Source organism: Mus caroli, unplaced genomic scaffold, assembly GCF_978045245.1.
Source record: "Mus caroli unplaced genomic scaffold, Mus_caroli_1 scaffold_1, whole genome shotgun sequence".
Taxonomy (NCBI): domain Eukaryota; kingdom Metazoa; phylum Chordata; class Mammalia; order Rodentia; family Muridae; genus Mus; species Mus caroli.
Genome location: NW_028227256.1, coordinates 174,542,206 through 174,568,045, shown reverse-complemented (window position 1 = coordinate 174,568,045; position 25,840 = coordinate 174,542,206). Strand labels below are relative to the sequence as shown.

Sequence of the window (25,840 nt, the reverse complement as noted above, 5' to 3'; positions counted from 1 at the left end):
TAGACATTGATATTTTAAACATCCCCAGTTTGGATTTTCAATTTAGTGATCTATTAAGTGCCTTAGTAAGATCAGTCTAATTATATAAATTAAACATATTTTTGTAAATAGAAAATTCAAGAAAGTGAAAGTGGTTTTTAAATTTAACCTAGATAGGTAAAAAATCTGAAAACCTTATATGATCTATTTTCCTATCATTTCACTTTCTCTTTTTTTCCTCCTATACGGAATTCCAGGCCCTGGGTTCAGTCAGTCTTCCCTGCTCAATTAGACCTTTCTAGAAACATGCTCGTAGGCACACCCAGAGTCGTATAACCATGATGATTTGAAATCCTGTAAAGATTATGATGTAATATTAACTATCACATTCCTCTTCAGAAAAAAGAAAAGTATTTATATATGCTTTTTATATATTTATATATGCTTCCTCTGCATATTCCTATCTTCCTGTACCTATTAGTCTAGATCCTAACCCCAGGAGAGCAAATAGTTGTGTGAGTAAGTACAGGCTCTGATTTATACATATTGCCCCTATAGATTCCTCTGCTTTAAGCCATCTTCAGTGGCGATGTGTATAGTTTTATCTAAGAGCCAGCCCACTTCAAGGAAAGTACAATTTGAAGAAGTATCAGGAAAAGTATGAAATTCTAGTGGAGGATGAGGAAATTCTGGGCTTCACTTACCTACTGTATGGAGTAGGTCACCCTCATCATTCGGAACTATTCTTAATCACTTGCTAGCCAGACACATCATCTAAATGCTAGGTACACATTAATTATTAAATAAACATTTTCTGCCCTTATGGAGTTTACCATGAATTAGACATTAACTTCTCTGTTCTTTTCTTGTTTATATTTTACAGATTACTTGTATGTTTGATTTTGCTATTAACAGTAAAATGTCTACATTAATTTGTCTTCTAATTTTCAATGTGTCAGCAATAACATTTGTAATATGTCTTTACTAACTGTAAATGAGAAAGTAATTGCCACTTTCCTTAATGACAATCTGAATTCTCTCTTGTGCCTTAAATGTCAGTGATTGTGAGGTTTTGTAGTGTCATGCTTTGTAGAGTTTACACCATTGTCTAGTTTGACCATGTTTTTGGTGTTAAAGCAGCAAAGAATTGTACTGAAGATGCTTTGTTGTGTTCTTTTACCATGTAAAGAGATTTTTTCCAACCATAGCATAACAGGATGTTGAATGACAGAGGTAATGTTTTTTTTTTTCCGCCATAAAGGCATAATTTCTGGAGCAGGAATTATGCACATATGTATGTTGGGAAAAGAGGGTTTTCTTCATCTCTGTGTTCAAAGTCCATGTGGCATGAGGAAGTCTTTTCCCTTTTTATTTTTGTCATGTTGGTGTTTTTGCTGTCATTTAAAAAGCATCCATATCTCGACTCAAAAAGTATGTGCAACTGAAAACACCCATGTTAAACATTTATGACTAGAGCTTGTTTATCATTAGTGAACTTTTTCATCTGAATGTTTATTCGCTACACTATGAAAAACACGGTCTCTTGATTGTTTTTAATCATTGTTTTTAATTCACCAATGTATAATGTTTCAATCTTTAAGGAACTGTAGACTTAGAAATTTTTGTGAGGTATGTGTGTCAGTTACTGAAAATTGTGCTGTGTGTGAACTCTCGTGGTGATCTTGTAATCATGATTTTTATTTTAAAAGTTTAAATGATAACATAATAACTCTTTTTTTAATAATTAAACAAATTTAGTAAATTCAAGATGGAGGCGCTTTCCTACTGATTATGCTTCCACCTCAGAAGATGAATTTGGATCAAACCGTAATTCCCCTAAACATACTCGTCTACGTACTTCTCCAGCCCTGAAAACCACTCGCATGCAGAGTACTGGATCAGCAATGCCTGCTAGTTCTTCATTCAAGCACCGAATTAAAGAACAGGAAGACTATATCCGAGATTGGACTGCCCATCGAGAAGAGATAGCCAGGTTGGCTTTTACTTATTTTTTATCAGCATTGCTGGTTATTGGGGTCTGGAGAGAAGTGGTGCAGCAGTTAAATGCAAAGGAGAAGAAAACCTGGGTTTGGTTCCCAGTACCCACAGAACAGCTCTCACTGGAAATCCAGTTCCTGAGCAGCCAGTGTCTCTTCTGACTCCTCAAGCCCTTGCTGTATATGCTGCACAGACATACACTCAGGAACACCCACATTCATAGAAAATAAACCAAGTGGTTTTTAAAAATATCAAAAACATTCCAGGTTAATAACAAAAGTTTTCTTCTTTATACAAATTATCTAAGAAGTAAAATCCTCAGGTCTAATTAAATGTTTTATTAAAAGAATTACTTTTTATCAGACTTTTGTTTTCATTTAAACTATTTATGTTCACGCTGTTGACATAGAGCAGAATACATCACAGAATACATTCATTTTGGTTCCCTTCCCACTGTCTAAGATTTCTAGTAGAGATGCCAGGAAGTATAACTTCTTAGAGTTACTTAAACTCCACATAGTTAAGATTTGTTTGGTCACTATACAGATTTTTCTCCTTTTAATCTAATCTAAAGGAGCAATCTATTTGTTACAGATAGGCTACTAATGTTACTGACAACTTTGAACAGGCATGTTTTTACCTTTCTTGTTGTTGTTTGGTTTTTGAGACAATTTTGCTATGAAATCTAAGGTGAATTAGCCATTAATTAGGGATTCTTCTTCTAGGCCTCAAATGTTGTGCTTACAGGTCTGCTCTACCTTGCCTGGCTTTGCTTACATTTTTGTAAATTCATTAAGTGTAGTTCAACTCCTTAGCATGATTATTATGGATATTAAGTGATTACTTATTATTACTGTTAAACACATAAAGTAAAACTCACATTATGCATGTGATTAATAACCCAAATCTAAGGAGTTTAATTCTAAGATTTTTTTAAATTTTTTATTTTGATTTCTTTGATTTATTTAAATTAATATATATAAAATATTTAAATTATTTTAAATAATTTTATTTTAATTTCTAAATTTTTAAAATTTACTCAGAATGCTTATGTTGCCTAAACATTTTTACTATGTTACTTGCTAATTGTTTTTTGCCTTTATATTAAGACATTAGATTTTATTCTTTTTTTTTTTTTTTTTTTTTTTTTTTTTTTTTTTTTTGGTTTTTCGAGACAGGGTTTCTCTGTGTAGCCCTGGCTGTCCTGGCACTCACTTTGTAGACCAGGCTGGCCTCGAACTCAGAAATCCGCCTGCCTCTGCCTCCCGAGTGCTGGGATTAAAGGCGTGCGCCACCACGCCCGGCTAGATTTTATTCTTGCAATATTACAAACAATGTATATACAATAGTCCACAATGCTTTCAGAGCAGCATCAAGTTTTACCATAATTTGATGTTGTTTTTCTTTGTTCAAGTCTGTGATCAGGGTTTTGTTTGTTTGTTTGTTTGTTTTGGTTTTTCAAGACAGGGTTTCTCTGTAGCCCTGGCTGTCCTGGAACTCACTCTGTAGACCAAGCTGGCCTAGAACTCAGAAATCTGCCCGCCTCTGCCTCCCAAGTGCTGGGATTAAAGGTGTGCGCCACCATGCCCGGCTTGTGATCAGGTTTTTAATGAGAAACTTACTATAGTTTTTAAGGTAGTTGGTCTATGTCTTAGTTAGGATTCTATTGCTGTGAGAGACACCATGACCAAGGCAACTCTTATAAAGGACAGCATTTAATTGGGCTGGCTTACAGGTTCATAGGTTTCGTCCAATATCATGGTGAGAAACATGGCAGTGTCCAGGCGGGCATGGCACTAGAGAAGGAGCTGAGAGTTCTACATCTTGTTCCGAAGGCAAACAGGAAAAGACTGTCATCCAGGCAGCGAGAAGAAGGGCCTCAAAGACCACTTCCACAATGACACAGTTCATCCAACAATGTCACATCTACTTCAACAAGGCACACCTCCTAATTGTGCCACTCGCTGGGCCATGTATATTCAACCACCTCAGTCTAATTAGAGAAAAGGAATCTGAACCATGTGCTCACATGCACTGGTAGTCAGATAGTCCTGACACACTCTGTTCTGATCTCTGGTGCCAGCAAGTCTTGCTTTGGTCCTGTCATTGGCCCCTCTTGCTGTACAAAGTAAAGGACAAGTGGTACCAAAGACCTAGAACAAGTCTGTCTCCTCAGAACATTGTCCCTCACACAGTGCTATAAACTAGAAGGACCAAAATCCTTTTACTTTTGGCAGTCAAACCTTTCATTAATCCAAATAGAGAAGAGTGAGCACAAAATAAGAAGTCCAGAGGGCTCCAGACATTGTTTCCCCATGGTTTTATTTGTTATTCGGATTGGTATTGCTTTTGTCTCTGTTTATTCTATAAGAGACTCTAAACCCAAACCACTCTAGCAATTTTCATCCCTAGCTATCTCTATTTTGTCAGTAGAACTATAGTAATAGCATTCAACCTTTTAGATTTTATTTTTTAAAAGAATATAAGCAAGAGAACAGCTGTTGTTGATAATGAAGATATTGATGTTTTTTATAAAAATGGGAAAGGAAGAACAAAACTATGGGGAGTGTTGTTCAGTGCTCTAACAGAGTAGTAGTATGTTGTGGTAATGTGAGAAAAAATATTTTCAAAGGCTTTAAATCTGACTAGATAACTAAAATAATTCTATTTTATGGAATATTGATGACACCTAAACAAAACTTACTAAGCATTGAAGAATACTTGAAATATTTGTAATTGAGAAATGTAGTCTTAAACTTCATTACAAAAAGTGGTTTATGCTCTGGTAGATCCATCTTTTCATTTTCCAATGTAGACCTGTTACATTCATAGTTATTAACCTGTATTTAAATAAAACACAAGATTAATCCTGAATATATAACATATACACAAAATAGCATGCTGGTCTTTTAGTTTGTAAAAGAAGGTTTTTCTTACAGATATTCCCAGTACATGTACATTCCTCAATACAGACAGCATAAGATAAATTTCTTTCGTGGGAATTTGATAAGTGTTAGTAGTTTTATAAATACTGTGGTACACAGTACTAGACCTTTGCAAATGACTAAATACTTTCAACATATAGGTTTATACTAGAAAATTATATAATTCACATTTGAATCATATGGAACTTAGCAGTATTATAGTGTTTTAAATTCATTATTATATATATGCACTGTATCATTTAATTACACTTTAAGAAGAGAATTTCAGTTAGCAGGATATTAAGAGAAAACAACCAGTTCATTATAGATATTAAAATATTTTAAAGTAAAGCCGTATATCTTATCTCAGGTGCATGATTTGCAAAGATACTATATTCTTTTTATATACACTTCTAGAGTGATACTTTTCATTGTATTTATATTTACTTGAGTTCTTTACATATGGTGTATTAATTCAAGATTTTTAAGTGTTCCCATAGGATAACATAGTTATATTTTAGTGCTGAACATAAGATTCAATTGGAGCTAGAATCATAGTTATATAAGACATTCACGAAGAAAATACTTAAAAGCCATCATATTACTTGAGATTGTGAACAGACTGAATACTGCTGGCTCTAGGTAGTAACCTAAATTATGGTGCTGAATTCTAACCAAATGGTCCAGAAATGAACTCAGAGTCAGACCTGGATCCATATCTTTTTCAACTATAAAGTCTGTGTAAATCTGTGGTAGACAGAATACTAGTGTTAGCATTAGTGTTTGGCATTGAGAATAAGTTACTAATACATGTCAGATTTTAAGAACAGAAAAAATAGTGATAATTGAATTTCTTTAGAACTTAAGTTTTCTATATATCCCAAAAATTTTATGAGAATTTACTTACAAGTAGAGTTTAAGGCCACCACTAAGTTTTTATCACTTCTATAAAATATTTTGCTAAACTATTGTAGTCAAGAATCCCAACCAGTGAAGATCCATATCTTCAGTGCAAACTCAAATAATTTTATATTGTTCTCATAATAAAAATACTTTATAAGTTTTCTGTGGTTTCTTAGTACTAAAAGTTCTTAGAAAGTGTTTTCTTGAACTAACATACTTGTAAATCTATAATGTAATGTAGATCATACATCTCTACAGATAGATCTTTAATTTATTGAATAAGCTAAGCACATGTGTGAAAATCATAAACTTTCTGATTTTAAGTACATTTTTAAACAGATAATTCCTTTTTCTATAAAATCTATGAAGGTCGATCTCAGCTTCTGTCATGTGGGAGGGAAGACGTAGCAGTATGCTGGGTCTTTACATTTGATTTGTACTTTAGATCATTGGGATTGTCTTTCCCTTACAATTTTGTAATGAGGAAAATAGAATTAAATATGGATTGTATATTAGGCTTTGAAATTGGCAAGTAAAATTTCGATACTTGCTAAGGAAGTATTATTTCATAGATCCCCAAATAAGATGATTTTACTCTTTTGGGGTTTCTTCTTGCAGATTTGAAGCAAAAGGAAAATGAGAGAAGGAGCAAAGATTGTAGGCTGAGAGGCTAAAAGCAAAGCAGAGCACTGCATGGAAAGAAATATGTTGTATTATAATCCAGTAGATGGAACCAAGAAAATTAAGTCAGAAACTCTAGTTTAGTAACTACATAATTTAGACCCATTATCTGGATTGAATAGATGCCTTATTTCTATTGGAATATTTCTATAACTCTTTTCTGGTTTTTTTTTTATTTTCCTTTCTAATTTTCTTGTAATAAATGTTCAGGGCTCAAGTCTGTGTTTTTGAGTTAGGGTTTCATGTAGTCCAGGCTGGCCTAAAGCTTAAGCCAAGGATACCCTCGAATTCATGATTTTGTTGTATCACGTCTCAAGTGCTTATATTACAGATATGTGCCACCACCCCTGACCAGCTGCTTACAGTTTTAGTAATAGGTTTTCATTGAATCAACTTTCAGACAGGACTTGTCTGTGTCAGGATGACATGTTTAAATTTGGTTGGACAAATTAGTTACCATGGCCAAAGTAGGGCAGGGAGGGTGTTTTGGTTGCTGGGCTTCAATACTTTGATAGCTGGACCTTGGTGGTCAGCCTCAGGAGGAGGAGGTAGCCAAATAAAGGACTAGACCTTGGTGGCCAACTTTAGGAATATAATCTAACAGTTTTTAGCAGGGCAAAGGAGTGGGGAAGAAGGACAAGGCCTGCAAGAGTCATGTTTGCCATGCTTGGCCTGGCTTTAGTCTTTCAATGTATACCTTATACACATCGCCTGAAGGTAATTTTATACATTTTTAATATGCCTGAGGTTAAATGCAACCTACAATGTAATATCAGCTAGAGAAATTTCCACTTATTTTGTTATGTTGATACTTAAAAGTTTTGTTTCGAAGCATTTTAGATCCAGTAATTTCAGTTTAGGAATATTAAACCTGTATTATATAACACATACCCAGCTTACTCTCACTCACAACAGCAGTTAAGTTTGAAAAATTGTATGATGATGTGGTATAATCAAAAGTCTATCAGTGTTCTTACTCTATCCGTAGCCTACAAAGTTTACATTGACTTCTAAACTTAATTTTTATCGTTTGTAAAGTATGATGATAAACTCACTTAGAGAAGGCATTTGTGAAGGTTAGATAAGATGATTAATATAAAAGTTCCTTATAATGGTACTCGAGTTATTCTAAGCTTCAGAAGAGCGAGGGACCCTACCTGTTTATTCTTTGCTATCCTCTCGGGAAGCTGAGTACCTGGCAAGGAACAAGTGATCAGTAAATATTTATTAACATTGTCCCTACCTTTTTGCACTGGTATAACAAGGTTTCAGTTTCTTACAAGGATTATATGTGTACATTAAATCACCTTACACATTGTCAACTCCAAAACTTAACACAACTTTATTTTAAAGTTGGTCAGATTTTTACACAATTGTACTCCTTGAACATCTTTTAAACTCCCATTTTGGGACTTTTGAGAGATGGCTGAGGTTAAGAGAATTTGTTTCTCTCACAGAGGACCCAGATTTGGTTCGCAGCACACCCATGGTGGCTCACAGCCCTCCATCAACACCCTCTTCTTACTTCCTTGGGCATCAAGCTCTACATGGTCTGTGCACACATGTGTATGTGTGCATTTATTCACATATATGTGTGTGTATGTATGCATATACATAGGCAGACAAGCACTTATATGTATCTAAAAGAAATTTATTTTTAGTTTTAAGTCCACATTTTATATAACTTTTTAAAAATATTTCTTAAATATATTCTATCATTTTAGGTCCTTCTCTATGAAAGAAACCAAATTGAGTTTTATGGCAACAAATATATAATGTGGAAAATTTCTAAGAATTGCAATCTCTTTTAAGATATATGGGAATATCAATAACAGAATTCTGTTATTTCTCTTTCTTAAAGATTTTTGTTTTAATGCTAAGAGAGAACTCTTTTCACTTTAATGTGACTACTAACTAGAGGTGACCTGGAGGTGTGACTGGTAGACTAGTGCTTGCCTGGCATGGTATTGTGGCACACACATGCCATCCCAGTACTTAGGAGCAGAGGCAGGAAGATTGCTGAAAGTTTCCAGCTAGCCTAGTACATGTAGCAAGACTGTGTCTTAAAAAAAAAAAAAAAATCCCTAAACAGTTATTTCATGATTTCATGAGCCCATATGAATGAACGCAAAGCTTCATAGACTTGAGTAATAAACTGAGATCTGGTCCTTCCTTGTACAGTCATAAACTGGTCTCTGAACTTGTCTAGTGATGTCTATTAACAAATCCACTTAATCCTACTTCAGAAGAGCATTAAGGTCCTCAGATGAAATCAGATAGAAAATGCTGTGCATAGTGTAAAACAGCGCTTGAGTCCATAAGTTCTTGGTATCATAGAACCCGCTTGGTGAAGCTTAGGAAAATATCTTAGTGTTTCCAATTTCATGAACATGAGTACTTAGGATTACAAAGAATTTCAGTAATGCTGAAATACAGTTATCAAAATATTTTGCAATGTAGTAGCTGATGATTCTTTTATTAACAATTTAGTAAATGTCATTAGTTGGGATAGCTGTGTATGTTTGAAAAAGTAGTCCCTGTAGATGACTCTAAACAACTATCATGCGATTTCTGTTGCTAACAAAGATCTCTAGCCTTGTTAATTTCACTGTAGTGTGTTACTTATAGTTATAATTGAAACACTAAGCATTAGTTAAGTTAGTGAAAATGTTTTTGTTTCTTGTTATCCGTGCTCAGATACTTTCTGAATTCTGTCATTGCCAAATTCATAATGTAGTTTTTAAAGATATTATCTTGTGGATTATTTGGAACTTAATTCGTATATTTTTTGTATCAGAATAGTAAAGAGCTTTCCGAAGAGTCTTAAGTTTGGGATGGCAGTCTGTAATTAGAGTTACAAGGTACATGACTGCCAAAATTGATTGTTTCTAGAACTGTTAACTTAAAGGAAATTACATTTCTTTTCTATAATTATTGCCAGGATCAGCCAAGATCTTGCTCTCATTGCTCGGGAGATCAACGACGTAGCAGGAGAAATAGATTCAGTGACTTCCTCAGGCACTGCCCCGAGTACCACAGTAAGCACTGCCGCCACCACCCCTGGCTCTGCCATAGACACTAGAGAAGAGGTAGGAGATCTTCATGGAGAAATGCATAAGGTTCTTTCTTTTCTTAATTTCTTTTGCTTTTAGCTTTTTGCTTGGTTTATTTTAATCATGTCTACCCTCCCTGTCTGCATGCAGCTCTGCGTTTTCCAACTTTGCTTAACAAATTTATTTTTTGTAACAATTAGTGAAGACTAAAAGGCTAATATTTGGTCTACTATTAACATAAAAATGGGAAGCTATTTAGCTATAAGCACTTTGCCTATTGATTACTGATCTTACTTGAAATGTGCATATAGAAGTAAACTGAAGTTCAACAAATTACTATATAAGGTTTCAATGAAGTCTGACAGTAAAAAGAAATGGTCTCTACTAGTTAATAGCAAAGAAGGAGACAATTTCTAAACTTTTTAAAATAGTAATTTCGTTGACAGATATCTACCATATTGTTTTTAAAAACTGAAATGTCTATTATACAAATACTATTTCTCATATATACACATAAATACTCAAATAATCTTATAAACTCTGGAATATAAATTCGCATTTATAGAGTGTTGCTCACCTAAAACCATGGCTTCCAACAGTACAGTTCCATGAGATGCCACTTGCATAACATTGATCCACACAGTACATTTAACTTAAAGTTAATGATACAGTGGTCTTTCCTTTTCTATGGAGATTAATTGTAAGACACACATCAAAACCTGAGAATATCCCAGTGTCTTAGATAAAAAGGTATGGAGTTTACATGTAGGCTGTAGGCATCCTTCCCCTGTACACTCATCTCTGGATACTTAGAATACCTTCTAATAGTATAAAAGTGCTTGGGCTATATTACTTACAGAACTGTGACAAACAAGAGGTCCATATATGGAATTTACCATATGTATCTTGTTAAGAAATTACCTCTAGTAAACACACAGCATTTTAAAAATATTTTCAGTACTTAGTTGAGTTCCCAGATGAGAAAGGTTGACCATAGTCTCTAGCTATGTTGGCTATTTTTATCTTGAGAGAAAGTATAAACCAAAAGTCAGCCTTTTAAAGGAACTAATTTGTCTCTATATGGCCTAAAAACTAGAAATAGATTTGTTTTTTAAAGGATTGAAAATATGAAAAGAACAGTGATTTTATAACATGAAAATCATTTTAAATTCCCATTTCAGTTTTGTTGCAGTATAATCATTCTTGTTTGCCTACCTGTTGTCTGTGGCTGTTTCTGTGTTGCAATGCAGACTTGAGTTCTCAGGCAGACCATATGGTTACAAAGCCAAGAACACTTACTGTCTGCTACTTTATAGAAAAATGCTGCTAGTCTCTCATACTGATAACTCGACTCCTTCAATTTATTAAATTATAAATAGTAACCAAAAATGCCTAGCCTTTTGGACATTTAATCCTGGCAAATTGTGCTGATAATCTTTTCTTCCATTGCTTTTTGTCTCATTTTTTTCTTACAAAGCTCCTTAATGGTCACTTCTTGTTTATTTTTTGTTTGTATGTTTTCTAATTTAATAAATGATATTTCATTAATTGTGTAGAGTTTTGTTACCACACTGATCAATTATAAATGTATATAAAAATTGTCTTTGTTGGTTAAAAAAACAAAACCAAGAGGATCTTCATGGTGGCAAGACATACACATGTCTCTGGTACATTTAAATAATCTTATTTTCTCAGCTTTCTAACTGAATTGTACCTAACATGGTTATTCATTCACTGAACCCTGGTAGAATTACTGAAACATTTCATGGAATAGACTTTCATTGCCCTTTTGTTTTATTTAAGACTGCTACCCTAGTTACTCTTCGTCGGTAAACCTGTTACTTGGTGTTGCATGTCCATAGTCTGCACTATAGATGGTAGGGCATTAGTGTGACTGGAAGAAGATGGATGTTCTCTATCATTGTTAAAAGTTTGACTAAGACAAAATACTTACTATGTGGATTAATTTTGTTTCCTTTTATAAATTTAATTGAATTTACCATTCATGTATCTTGTGAAGAAATTTAGCACCTGGATTTGGGGAGGAAAAAATGAAAAAAAAAAAAACAAGATAAAAAACTAAAAGAAAGAGAAACAGTATTTTGTGCTGGTAAGGCAGTGTGAGTAAAGTGAACCCATTGTCCACTCCATGGCCCAGAATTTTTCTCGTAAAGCATCTATTTTTTTTTCCCTATGGAGAACATCTTAATCATGAAAACAATTGTTAAAGACTTTCAACCCTGAACATAAGATTAGCATAGATGAACATCTACTTTATAGAAGAGACCTATTTGGCGTGCTTATTTAAAAAGTAATTGGTTTATTGAAGATGTCATGCTTCTGTTTGAGAATGAAATAATTTCTCTCTAATCATAAAAATTATAGTGCCAGTATTTCTACACTTTTCACTATTCTGTTCTCATAAGGATTTGCTTTTGTCTCACTAGTTGGTTGATCGTGTTTTTGATGAAAGTCTCAACTTCAGAAAGATACCTCCATTAGTTCATTCTAAAACACCAGAAGGAAACAACGGTCGGTCTGTTGACTCGAGGCCTCAGCCAGCCGAGCATCCTGATCACTTAACAATTACAAGACGGAGAACCTGGAGTAGGGATGAAGTAAGTAAACTGCAGACTTTGAACATATGGTGAAGAGGCATCTCTACTGTGCCATATTAGCTAATGTTAGGTTCCAGTTACTTCACGAGTATCAAATTCATTATTTTGTTATTAAAGAGAAAGAGTTGTCCAAGCTAAACTAGTAATGGATATAAGTCAAGATTAATTCTAAGTTAACCTAAAAGCTAGTGTTTATTAAAACTATTTAACTAATCCTTTAAAAAAATAAGGAACTTGAAAGATAGCCCAGCTTTTAAGAGTTACTGCTGCTCTGGCCCAGGACTCAGGTTTGGCCTCTAGCCTCTAGTTTTACCCCATTCTGAACTGAGGCAGTACCAACAACCCATCATGACAATTTACTCCCTCACTTGTCTCTGAAGAGCTAGTGGTTGTTCTCGTTCTCATCTTTGTATTTGTATTATTTAGTAAATAAGTAAATAATATAGTCCTCTACTTCCATTTCCCTTTATGATAATGTAAATTATATATATGAGAGGCGGAGTCATGGTAGTAATTAAAGAGGGTAAAACAGGTTGTTTTTTAAATGGGATGACCAAAATAATAGGGAACATTGACAAGTTATTTAACAAAGGAACTCTGTTGATCTTTCTTCTGCTCCCTGGAATTTTACATCATTCGTATATTTTAAGTTAAAGTTAGCATCAATAGTTTGAGTATAGTGAATTGCCGCTAGTGTTCTTAGCAGTTATTCAGTAACTATATGTTACTACACTTTCTCTGTTTCAGGTCATGGGAGATAATCTGCTATTGTCATCAGTCTTTCAGTTCTCTAGGAAGATTAGACAATCCATCGATAAAACAGCTGGGAAAATCAGGTACTTGTGTTTCTCTAATCACTACTTTTTGTTTCCTGTCCATTCTCTTCAAACCTGTGGCCACTGCTGTGAGGAGCTCTAGCTAGACATCACTGATGTGGGTTCTTACGACTGCTCTTACCAGTTACTTCAGATATAAGGAGCATGAACACTTTCAGCTCCTAGTACTAAAACCATCTTCTTTCTTCACAAAATATTAGTAAATATTTTAAACTTAGCAAACTCTTGAGGTTTCTTTTATTCAGACTGGACTCTAGTGTCTTTGGATAAGGTGTTAGACTGAGCTGTTAAGACTCTGGAAGTCTATGATGCAGCAGCCTTAATGATTAAAATGTATGTAGACTGTTCAGCCATAGGTCCACATTCTTAATAAAAACAAGTAGCTACCAGGGCTGGTGATAGAGGCCAAAGCCTGTGACAGTTTAATTGCAGGGCCAGCCTGTCACTTGTGAGGCCTTGCAATTGATTCCCAGCACAGAACATAAATAAGTAAATAAACAAATCATGTAATTTTTAAAAATCCCTATTTAAAGTGAGATTTGTACCATTTGCTTTCCTCTTTATCTTTAGTAGTGTTTAACAGTATGTGAGCCAGGTTCAAAACTCCAAATGTTTAAGATATATTTATATTATACATACACTATTTAGCATGCATATATGTATTTTTTTTCTCCCTTTAAGTTTAGTTCTCAAGCCTCAACAGATAGGATCCTGATCACCTGTTCTACATCTTGGGCTTTTTATTAACTGAATACCTTTACTTTTTCAAATGTATCTAAAATATTGATAGGTCCTTAGTATTTGCTTGACATTGGGGCATACAACCTTAAGACTTGAACATTTGGCTTTTTTTAATGAGTCCCTGTAAACGGGTTTTTTATTATTATTATTCTAATGACTACACTTATATATATTTTTTTTTCAAGATGGAGAGTACAGCTATATTAGACTTCACCAGAGCAAAGGCCTGCGTGACAGCTTGTTTACCTGAGTGAGTCAGCCTGGGCCTAAGCTCCTGCTGCACTCACAAAGTGTGTCTCAGTTTCACTTGCTTCACTTGACTATTAACCGAAACTCACTGGTCTCCTTTTTTATTATTGAAATTACTGATTAAATAAAGGAGATGAAAACTACAAATCATCCTAATTTTGGTGAATTAAGCTGGAACTGAATGAAAATTAAAAAGATAAGGATCACAGTTAACTTTAGAGAAATTAACTTTATTATAAATACTGCATTTTCTGAAGTCTGATCTTATATATCAATCCATTTTTCTATATTACTCATACTTGGTAACCATATAGCATTCTGACACTGTGTTGCATGAGATTTTTTTCCTCGGTGATCATATCACACCTGAGTTTGCTGATCTCATTTTCTTTCACTAGCAAGCGGTCTCCTCACCAGTCACCCTGTCCACCTGTGATGCTTTCTCTAGTCAACTTGTGCCCACATGCAGGTGCAGTAGTGTTCGCTGGGGTGAAGCTCATTTAAAATTAATAGGAAAAAAAGTAAGCCTAACTAATTAGTTATTACACAGAAATTAACAAAGATCTAGGCCTCAGTCATATATATGCCTTGCTGATGAATAACCAGAGAAGTTATGCCTCAGAGCTTGACGCACATGTTCAGTTTAACTGATGGTAAAGCACTTGCTGCTGCTGTGAATTTAATTATAGAATATGGAGGTATTAAGCAAAGGACCATTAAATGAAATGAATGTTGACTATTGCAGTCTTACATAGGAGTTGAAAAGGGATGTGCAAGGCTCTGGATCTGATTGCCAAATTATCACCAGGGGGTGGGAGGCTATTCATAAAAAATTTCCAGATTTATTCATCGATTGAATGATTTTTGGCTGTATGTTATTTGTAGCATTCTTTTTGATCCCTTCACAGTTAAGTACAAGAGGCAGCTATCTATTACTGAGTTTGTACTTAATCCTAAAAAACCATAGAAATGTAATAAATGAAACGTGTGCTCTCAATATACATTGTTGTCCATGAAAATGTCACAACTCACATTGTATGATCTTGTGGCTTGCTGGTAAGAAAGCTTGAGTATAGCATATAATTTCATTCTACCTTACTGAAGTATACATCCCCCTCCCCAATAGCTGCGTCCTTGTCCAGGTAGTCACTCACACAACTGCCTGCCTTGTACCTTGCTGTTGTTGACTCTTACACAGACACCCTCACAGGAAAATGCTGTGGGTTTGAGATTTAGTTAGACTTGAGTCCAGAGACGCCATAGATTAATACATTGACTAACTGATTTTACTATTTTTGAAATTTGATGGTTGGGAAAAGCATTAAAGATCTCTATAAGTGGCCAGGCAGTGGTTGTGCACGCCTTTAATCCCAGCACTTGGGAGGCAGAAGCAGGCGGATTTCTGAGTTTGAGGTCAGCCTGGTCTACAAAGTGAGTTCCAGGACAGCCAGGGCTACACAGAGAAACCCTGTCTCCAAAACAAAACAAAAATCTTTATAAGTAACATAAACATCAAATGTTCCATATTTTTATTGCCTTTCATGTGAGCTTTGAGTTTTGGTATATGAAAGGTTTATGGCAGGTTTTATAAAAATAAAGTTGGTAAATACCTTTATTATGAAGTTTATCATTGAAGCTTGAGGCATAGATATGATGAACCACTCATAGGATTGAATATGATGGGTTACTGTCTAGTTAGGAGTAAAAGGCATATATTCAGAAGAGGGTATGTATGGAAAAATATTTTTTAAAATGTGTGATTTCTGATAATCAGATCTGAAGGATACAGACTGGCTAACTGCATAGGAATTGGCATGGTGGTTTGGAGAATGACTGTAGGCCTTGGCCATATCTTAGAAACAAACTCAGATGCCCAGTGGAAATCTAAGCATATGCATATGTGAACTGTTTGTTTGAATGCTCCTACTGTCCAGCATTCTTGTTGCCCTCCGGCTTTGTAACAGTTGGCCCTCAGCTAATAAACTACAGTTTGTATCCCAGACTAATTTGTTAAGGACTAAGTATATATGGGCAAGACTATTTTTCTCCCTAAGCCAACAATTTCATTGAAAAGAATTTTTTAGCTTACTAGCTAAGTTTTGAAATGTATTGTTTTCATGGTGGAGTTTAGCGCCCAACTGCTCCTATGAATCTATAGTTATAACCTGATGGCCGTTGTCAAATGACTTTTTTAAATAACTAAAAAAAAAGGGGGGGTTGACCATTACAATGTTGTCTAAAATACTGTGTTGATATGGTGTTCTGTTAGCATCCATATAATGTGATTAGAGTTAATTTCCTAAAACTGAAGTGGTCTGTTTGAAATGCCTTTAAAATGAGCTCTTTTCTTCCAACAGGACATTGTTTTCAGTTAGTCAGGAACTCTGGGTTCCGTGTACTTTTTACCAACAGTTAAATTCTTAGCAGTTTTAGTGGCTATATGTATTATACTAAACATTATCTTCTGGCAAGGTCACTAGATTTTTATCACCTCATTGCTAAACATAGCTTCTTTGATTATCCGTGCCCATTGTAGTTCTCACTTATATTGTTAGTTGCAAGTAACAACAGCATTTGTATTATATTCAATTTTTAGTTAAAAGTAAGATAAACAGTAAAGAGCTTTAGGCATGAATTAGTATAGCATGTAATGTTAAAAAATCCACACTATCTCCCTCTGGCCCCGGCGGTCTCACCACCCCCATGGCTAACCCCATGCAGCAGCCACCCAACTCACTGTTCACTTGTTGAACCTGCTCACATTCCCAGCCAACCCCACCCCCACCCCCGTGGTTAGCTGTCACAAATCCCCGTAACCCAGTGAAATCAAAACTATAGAGACTTGTAATTTATCAGTCAGATTTATATCAGTAAATTCTCAATCCACAAAATGAACTCAGAGCTCATTACTGATATAAGCTGCCCACCTAGATTGTACAAATTGTCCTATATTATTCTGTCCATTCTAAGATATTCATGGCTACCTGTGGCTACTGAAAGCCAGGTGGATTGGGTTTGTGCTCTTGTTCTTCCATCTTTTCTCTCTCTCCTGTCCTGTCTGTGAAACTCTCAGCCCCGCCTTCCTTTTTCATTGTCCAATCATAGACTCTAGTCTTATATTACTCCTGCGCTCACCTGCATATTGACAGCAATCGACATTTTAGTACCTATTGAGTACTAAATAGATTTTAATAGATTTTCACAAGCTTGAATCAATAGTGTTCACTATTATATTTCTGAGTTCATTGAATGACTATTTTTCTTAATATAATTTTGAAATTACACAAACTATGTATGTAGTTTTTGATATCATCAACAAAACCATGAACTTGAAATGCTTGTGTTTTTTGACTGTAGAATATTGTTTAAAGACAAAGACCGGAACTGGGATGACATAGAAAACAAGCTAAGAGCTGAAAGCGAAGTCCCTATCGTTAAAACTTCAAGCATGGTATGGTGGTTTTTCAAGATTAAAACATTTCAGCTGCATGGCTTCATTTGTAGGGAAAAGCGTAGTTTTGAATATTTGTTAGTTTACATTCTAAAAGACTGTATAAATGCATAGATTCAGTTACATTCCATCCACTGGTGTTTAAAGTCTCTGTTGTTTCAAGGCTACAAAGAGCATTAAGGAGGCTCTTGTGTTTATTAGTTACTGTGATGCATCTTGTTCACATGATAACTTTACATTATGAAAGAAGCAGCTTTAAATTTAGAACTTAAATATTAAATTGACATACAATTTCTATTTTAAAAGCACAGTTTTATCAGATTTTTCTCCTATGTTGATGTTTCACTTTTTATATTAAAAAAAAAAACCTCAAAGGCACAGTTTTAAAATGTCGCAAAGTTGATCAGAACAGATGTTTCAAAACTGTCCTTTCTTTATTAGTAAATTGCCTTGAAATTTTATTATTATTGTTGTTGAAAAAATTTCATTATTAAAGATTATGAATTGGATCTTGCTTGATGGATGTCTTTTGTGTAGCTACTAGTGCAGTACCATAGAGTTAATGAGTTGCATTGCTTGTAATAGGAAAATGGTTTAATTTGGTAAGAAGCTAATTTGGGGTATTTCTTTCCCTACAGGAGATTTCTTCTATTTTACAGGAGCTTAAAAGAGTTGAAAAACAGTTGCAAGGTAAATGTACTACTAGATTAAGTAGTGCTGCATCTGGATAAGGTAGTGTGGGGTGTTCTGGTGGATGCCTGAGGTCCAGCATTCTGGAGGATTGAGTTTGAGACCAGCTCAGTGTATTCCATTTCTGAAAATATATTTCTTACATTCTTAATTATTGAGACAGTATTTAACTGAATATATCAACCAGTACTTATAAAAGTATAGAGTTGAATATATCCAAGTTATTCATAAAAGGGAAGTTTTACAACTCTATATATATAAAGGACTAGAGATGTTTTGAAGTATCTGAGAAGTCCTAGAGTATCTGCCTAGCATGTGTAAGGCCCTGGCTTCTTTCCTAGCCCCATAAACATGGATAGACAGATAGTTCCCAATATAAAATCTTTTTGTTGTTTCACTCTTTATCCGAAGTGGTCTATGCAGATTGCACTGGACCTCACCATGTTGCTGGAGCTCTTGATCATCCTCCTCCACCTCTGAGGCCACCACACCTGGTATAGAGATAACTGAACAATTGTTGATATTTGTATTTGATAAAAATCTGGATGTTGAAAACATAACCAGTATTTTTAGTAACCCTCTATGATGGTAAAAGCAAGTTTAGAAAGCTCTTGGCTTTTTCCCTTCCATGCACTGTTCGCAGTCACCTAAAGTGTCTGTATGGACTGCAGAATCCTAGGAGAAGCACTCATATGTATAGTCTACAATGTAGACTTAACCACTGGTTACTGAACCAGGTTAAGTAAGACCTAGCTCACTTAACTAGAGGTTACTAGCTTACTTTAGCTAAAGTCTCTATTAATGATAAGTATTCATATCTGCATCTTGCTAAAAACAGAATTACCTGTCTTTATTTTCTGTTTCCTTTAGTGATAAATGCCATGATTGACCCAGATGGAACTTTGGAGGCTCTTAACAACATGGGATTTCCCAATGCTATCCTGCCATCCCCACCAAAACAGAAGTCCAGCCCTGTTAATAACCACAGCAGCCCTAGTCAGACGCCAGCACTTTGCCCACCAGAAACTAGAGCCCTACACCCTGCTGCTGCGGGAGCGGCGGCAGCAGCCTCCACTGAGTTTGAGAATGCTGAATCTGAGGCTGATTTCAGTATCCATTTCAATAGGTTCAACCCTGATGGGGAAGAGGAGGATGTTACAGTACATGAATGACGTTCCCTTATTTGTTAGAGACAGTACCCATGGAGTAATTAGGGGCATTGGAAGCAGCATAATGTTGACATACAAAACAAGAGAGCTTGGTCAGCAACAATCTTGTTATCTTTGTCTTCTTGATTTATTTATTTATTTTTACCTCTAATGTGTCATACCAGTCTTTTCAAACTACTCAGCCACTTGAAGCACACTCAGCAGAGGCAGCTTATATCGGCTTTGCCTTTTGTGGTTCTGTGATTTTCAGATGAAATCATATCATTTCATCCTTTCCCTTCATAGTTTTTTTTATTGTTTGTTTTAAGCCATGTTGTGACCTACAAACAAACTAAAATATCCACATTTCTGAGCCCCTGTGTCTCCTGTGCCAAGATGCCCCCTGAGATGAACTTCGTCACCCGCTGTACAGATTGTTAAACCTTTCAATTTGCTTCTTAATACTAGGGTTTATATTATTACTCACAGTCACTGGACACAGTGTCACCCTGCTCTGTAGAGTGAAGCAGACCCTCCACAGCAGCCGTCCTGCGTCCTAAGACTTTCCAACATAGTGTGATTTATAACTGTTGCTAAGTAACTTGTCTTGGGGTTTATGGAAATTAATTATTATGTTTGCACTAAGATTTACTGGGAGTGATAGATGGACGTATGCATATATCACTAAGGACTGACGTTTGTACATAGGAAGTTGACAATACTGTATTTGTTTTAACCCCACAGTGTTTTACTCCACTTTTCGTACAAAGCTATTTGGCACTTTTTTTTCCTTTTTTTCTTTTCTTCTGTTTTTCTTTTTAAGGAAATAAGATTTTGTCTCTCCTTTTAGATTAAATTGCTAGAAAGGTTAAACTTGACAGACAGTTTAGGTGGAGTATATTTTTAAAATTAAGAACATGTATATTTATCCTGTGTTACCAAGTTTTTATGTTACAGAAATGCCCCTAAAATGATCATGAGGTTAATTTCCTTCGTTAGGAGGCGTGAAGATGGGTAGTTGTGAGAGTAGTCGGTAGCTGCACTCCCAGTCATTGAATTGCTTCTGTGTCTCCCTGTAGTCCGTAGTAACCCTTTGTCAGTCTTACACATTTGTAAGGACCCTGCAAGACAGCAACAACGACTAAGGCTTTGGGCTTATAGCTACTAAAAAGAAAGCCTGTGAAAAATATCTTCTCTAAACTTGGTTTTTGTTACTGTTTGGTTTTCTTTCCAGTAAGCTCACATTTTCGATAAGTTTTTAAATAAAGGAATTATTTTTGTGTTTCCAGAACACTATAATTTGGGTGAATCTTAATTCTTTTAAATATATTAATAGGCCTGGATTTACTCAAAGGCTCTAAGTCTATAAAGAATAAACTGCAACTTTGTGATGTGGTCTTTGATATTTTAGCAATAACCTATGCTACATTTGTTTTAAGGAAAAGGTAACTGTTCTTCAAGATTTTTTTTTAGGATCTAAGAAATCCTATGATGTTGGATCAGTTAATAAACATGCAAAATGTTTTTGTAAGATGTAAAACATAAGTCTGCTGTGTAATGGATCTCATATTTTTCTTTAAATTAAAAAACAGAAAGGGATTTGTTCTCCTTGTAAAGCTAAATTCACAGCTCTCATGAAGTAAAACTTCAAAAGGATTTTAACAAATGTAAAAGGGAAGTGAGATGCTTTGAAGAAACAAACAAAACATCGAAGCAGGGTCAGTCCATTTCAAGAAAAAGTTATGCATAATAATCATGATTGTTCCCCCTTTAGTTAACGTTTGGTACTGAGTCTATCTACATGAAGAATACAAGATAAGGAGTCTAAGAAGGTATTAAATTATCTACTTACGTTATTGTTTGTTTACACAGTTTTGTTCAATTATAAACATTTGGCCTTTTACTATGTTATTTTTATTTTGTATGAATACATTCTCCTTATTTATTTTTGTTACATTTATTACGTTATTTTGTTATGCATTTACAACTCCATTTTTAAATAAAGTGTTTCTGGAACTTTATGCAATGATCATAGATTTCATGTCTTTTACCATGTGATATATTTTCATTTATAAATTTACCAAACAATTATTTATAAAGGAACCTTCCAGTTTTAATAACTATATGATCATCCAAAACAGTATTCTTAGTGGATTATTAACAAATGTAATACAATAGCTTAATACTCTAGTGTAACACATATGTTCATGCATGTGTGCGTGTGCACATACAAGCACACACACACGTGTGCGCGCACACACACACACACAAGTTATTTGTGGTCAGCCTTGAATCATCCAAAAGCTTTCTGACAGTAGTATATCGGAGAAACAAAGGAGAAGTTTAAATATCTTGAACATATTCAATTTAAGAAGTATCAATTTAGACTTTTTTTCATTCTCAGTGGGGCTCGAGAGTCTTGAATGCCTCTGTTATTAATCAATAGCCAGAATTGCACAGCTTGATTGTGTGGCTTTCCATATTCTAACCCTGTTACATGCTTCTTCTCAGTATAATTTCTGCCGGCTCTTCCACCTTGTACTGTTTCCCCACAGCCCTGCCATCCTCAGACCCTACCTACGTCTTCACAAAACTTCCTTCTTTGATACCATAGCAAGCTGTCTTGTATACTTTCATTTCCCCTCTTCATATGACACATGTGTATGTACTTCTCTTAAGTTACTCCGGGTGTTTCCTGGGTAGAACCCCATACTTCTGTGCCATTTAACTTCCTTTGTGTCCTTGGACTTGCCTTTTCCAGGGTAGACATCCTGTTCAGCTTCTGTATCCTCTGACTTCCTTCTTGTCTCTGGCAGGAATAACTCTTGAGGGATTTCAATTGAATGTTTTGAGATCCAGACCTATTCCTGTGAATGTGGTCCTTCAACTCTGATCTATAAAATGAGAGCTTCATCTTATCTAAGGTTCTTGTAGTTCAAGGGACTATGAAATAATGCTTCAAAAACACTGCAAGGTTCTTATATAAACTCATTGAAGTCACCTAACCCATCAGATTCAGTTTTTCCCAGACCTGATCCATTCTGTATCTACTGTCTTAACATACTAAGCAGTATACTCATCAGAAGTAAACTGTCCTTGATCCTACACTGAGAGGGAGACAATAGAAGCTTAGAGTTGAGAAACATCGGGTGGAAGGCCCATTTTCCTCTAGTACCATGAGTCATAACTCCCGTTGCCCCTTGGCTGATCTTACAGGGAACACACACTGTTTACTCTGTATGCTCAGATTCCTTTTGATTCGTTTCCATTCTCATCTGGTTGTAGGAACTTTGTAGCCCTTCTCTTCCCTGTTTGCTTCCCTGTGTGCTCTTGATTCACTGACACCTGCTATGCCACAGTCCAGTTAGGTCTTAAACACCGGCAGAGGCTCCCCAGAGCTGAGGTGGTACCACCCATCTCTGAGATACTCTGATGGACCCGTAGTTGCATGCAAATTACAGATCTCCAGGAAATAGTCCACAACATGTCTAGGTTTGGGAAATTTTTATGTTATTTGAATGTGAGAGTGGCCAGTACAACAGGAATCTAGAAGGAATATCTGAGCCTCATAGCTATATATTCAAAGTTTTAAGTTCCCTGAGCAGAGCTAAATCACTTCTCCCCCCTCCCTTCCAAATGCAGTTTCCCAAACCATAAAGCCAGTCCCTTGCTGATGCCTATATGTGGCTGATTTTGCCACCTGAAGCCATTGCTTGTTGGAATGTTCACTGCTCTGTATTGCTCTTATGCATACCGAAGCATGCAGTAAACATTTGTTCCCTGAAATAATCTTAGTTTCACCATACTGTTCAAGCTATTGCAAAGTCCTATTCTGAAGTGGATGAACGTTTGTAGTTTTAAGGTATGTAGTATTAGATCTAGAATTGACAGATATTACATTTAATTCAACTGTTTCATATTTGAGGTAATTGAGACACAAATGTAGAAAAGAGTATGGCCCTGTTGGGCAGTTTACCAAGAGTGTTAGCTGCATTATCTCCATGACTCTTGAGTTTCTCTGTTTGAGATGAAGGAACCTGCGATAAGAGAATAAATTTCACCGGGTGGTGGTGGGGCACGCCTTTAATCCCAGCACTTGGGAGGCAAAGGCAGGCAGATTTCTGAGTTTCAGGCCAGTTTGGTCTACAAAGTGAGTTCCAGGACAGCCAGGGCTATTCAGAAAAACCAAAAAGAGAGAGAGAGAGAGAGAGAGAGGGAGAGAGAGAGAGAGGAGAGAGAGAGAGAGAGAGAAAGAAGAAGAAGAAGAAGAGGAGGAGGAGGAGGAGGAGGAGGAGAAGAAGGAGAAGGAGAAGGAGAAGGAGAAGGAGAAGGAGAAGGAGAAGGAGAAGAGAGAGAAAGAATAAGTTTCCCCAGTAGTCCAATTAGGGTTTGAATCAACAAGATCTCCTTGACTTAGGTATTCAGATTGTTCATGGTCACCCACCACTAGTTTTCAACTTAAAGAGCTGCTAAACTTGAGCAAGCCAGTGACCCTTTACTCAACCACCCTTACATCAATGCCACAGCCCCAGAAGAAGTCCTTTTGGAATAGAAGCCGGAAATCCTGCTGTTTCTTATAAACAGATGAAAGAGTGAACCAGCTCCTACAGAGCTGAATGTTGAGTCCGTGAGAGCTCTGTCAGTGGAGGAACTACCTCTTGTTTTAAAAGTGAAAGCCAGAACTGTCATAGAAAACTGGTAGCCCTGGATCAAGGCTGTCACCAGAAATGTGCTTCCAGCATTTCCCACATATCCCTGGACAAGGTGAATTAAGAGGAACTATCCCTTGGGACTAGGTGAGATGCAGCTAAAACTACTTGGAGGTGGGAGGAGGAATTAATGCCAGTGCCTCTTGCAGATACAAATAGCATAGGGGTTCCAATGTCACTTTGCAATACTCAGGGTAGTGGCAATAGATTTTCATTGGAAAAAAAAAGTTTTGAATGAGATTAATACAAACACTGTTACATCGTTTTGTTTACAGCTTCTATGCCCCACCCCCAAGTCTCCAGAGCTTTGACTTTGCCTGTTTCCTCCTTGAGTAGAGCCTCCTCAGTAACCAAAAGAAGTCCCACCGCACTCAGTCCAGTTCCTCAGACTTGAGTTGGCCACAGGATGCATGGGTGAACTACCATATCTGTTCTCCATTGCCAGTCCACGATTGTATACCGAGTCTCTTAAGAGAAGAAAAACACCAATTGACATTGAGTTACTCTACAAAACTTCATAATGTGCCCAGTTATCATGGCACACACCAGAGGCAAAGGTAGGAGAATCTCTGTGAGTTTGAGATCAGCCTGATCTACAATGTGAGTTTCAGACAACCAGGGCTACACAGAGAAAATAAACAACAAACAACAAAATCTTCATAATGTATAACAGGAGAAGGGTTTTTTTTTTTAAGACAAAGATGGTACCATGTTATCAGAAAATAATGTATAAATTCCTTTTAAAATTGTAGTTGTCCTACAATGCGGTCATTTACTTTGCAAGAGGAATCTCTCATCCATGAAAAGGCATACACAGTACTTATAGGAATAGTATTTATAATAGCCAGAACCTAGAAATGTAATCCGTGTTCACCAACAAATAAGCAATTACACAGTCATAGAATGGAGTTCTATTCAGCAATGGGAAGGAATAAGCCAGCTACAGACATATGCGGCGATACCAGTTTAAGAACATGCAGAAAGAAGCTGACCCAGCAGAGTACAGGACCTAGCTCATATAATTCTAGGAAACTTGAAGCCAGTAGCCACTGAGCACAGATAGGAGATTGGAAAAATATAAAAGAGGAAATGACTGAAAAGGGTGGGCAATGTGCAGGATGGTAAGTACATTATGAGATTCATCAGAAACCCAAGTAAAGGGTGCTCAACATGTAAATTTCTCAAAAAAAAATATTCAAGGGGCATAGATGTCTCCTTGTAACTTCGAAATGCAGGATTCTTCAAAGGGTGGGTGTCTTTGTTGTCCTGCTTGTCTACACTGATTCTTGACTCTCTAACAAGTCTTTTAAATGGGGAAGGATCATTACGTTTCTCCAAATCTGCTGTCGCCCACATTGGTGCCAATCCAGGTACCAAACGAGCCTTCTAACCCTAATTTTCAGAGAAGTCAAATTTTAAAAGGCCAAAAACAAGCAATGATGATTGAAGTAGTTCCGTGGAACTGAATTGCTTTGCCTTTGGCGCCTGCAAGTATGATAAAATGTTTGAGTAATCTATGCCTGCCTTTGTTTCTGGGTTCTGGATGAAAAGATGCCCAATTTCCAGTGAGCTTCCTCATTAAGCACACAAACAAGCAGTGGGCACTGCTTGCTTACATCCTGGCAGATATTCTTCAAGTATTTAATCACCCAGAGAGAGAGAAGATCATTCTTTCCTGAAGAAGGTAGAAGTTCATAGTATACCAAAGGGTAGATAAATTATTTCCAATATGATTTTAAACAAAAAACCAGCTTTGGTTCCTAATTGCTTTGCTCTCCTCTCCCTACCACTAGGCTTAAAGACCAACCAAATTCACATTAGATTTCACATTAAATGGATGTTTGTTGGATGAATGGATGA

General features: G+C 36.0%; 1 protein-coding gene across 12 annotated transcripts in view; it reads left to right on the top strand.

Annotated features, from left to right (window-relative positions):
- Window positions 1-21,291, top strand: part of Cep170 (centrosomal protein 170) — an 84,838-nt gene extending 63,547 nt beyond the window's left edge. For 5 of the 12 annotated variants that reach the window (XM_085843250.1, XM_085843244.1, XM_085843241.1 and 2 more), the window contains 7 exons: window positions 1,738-1,972; window positions 9,427-9,604; window positions 11,986-12,156; window positions 12,904-12,992; window positions 17,340-17,433; window positions 18,072-18,123; window positions 18,994-21,291. In XM_085843250.1, the coding sequence (XP_085699376.1) occupies window positions 1,738-1,972; window positions 9,427-9,604; window positions 11,986-12,156; window positions 12,904-12,992; window positions 17,340-17,433; window positions 18,072-18,123; window positions 18,994-19,295 (1,121 nt within the window). In that variant the 3' untranslated portion in view covers window positions 19,296-21,291. The remainder of the gene's footprint in view (window positions 1-1,737; window positions 1,973-9,426; window positions 9,605-11,985; window positions 12,157-12,903; window positions 12,993-17,339; window positions 17,434-18,071; window positions 18,124-18,993) is intronic. The other 7 variants (XM_085843246.1, XM_085843242.1, XM_085843233.1 and 4 more) reach the window with 3 other exon arrangements.
- The last annotated feature ends 4,549 nt before the right edge of the window (window positions 21,292-25,840 follow it).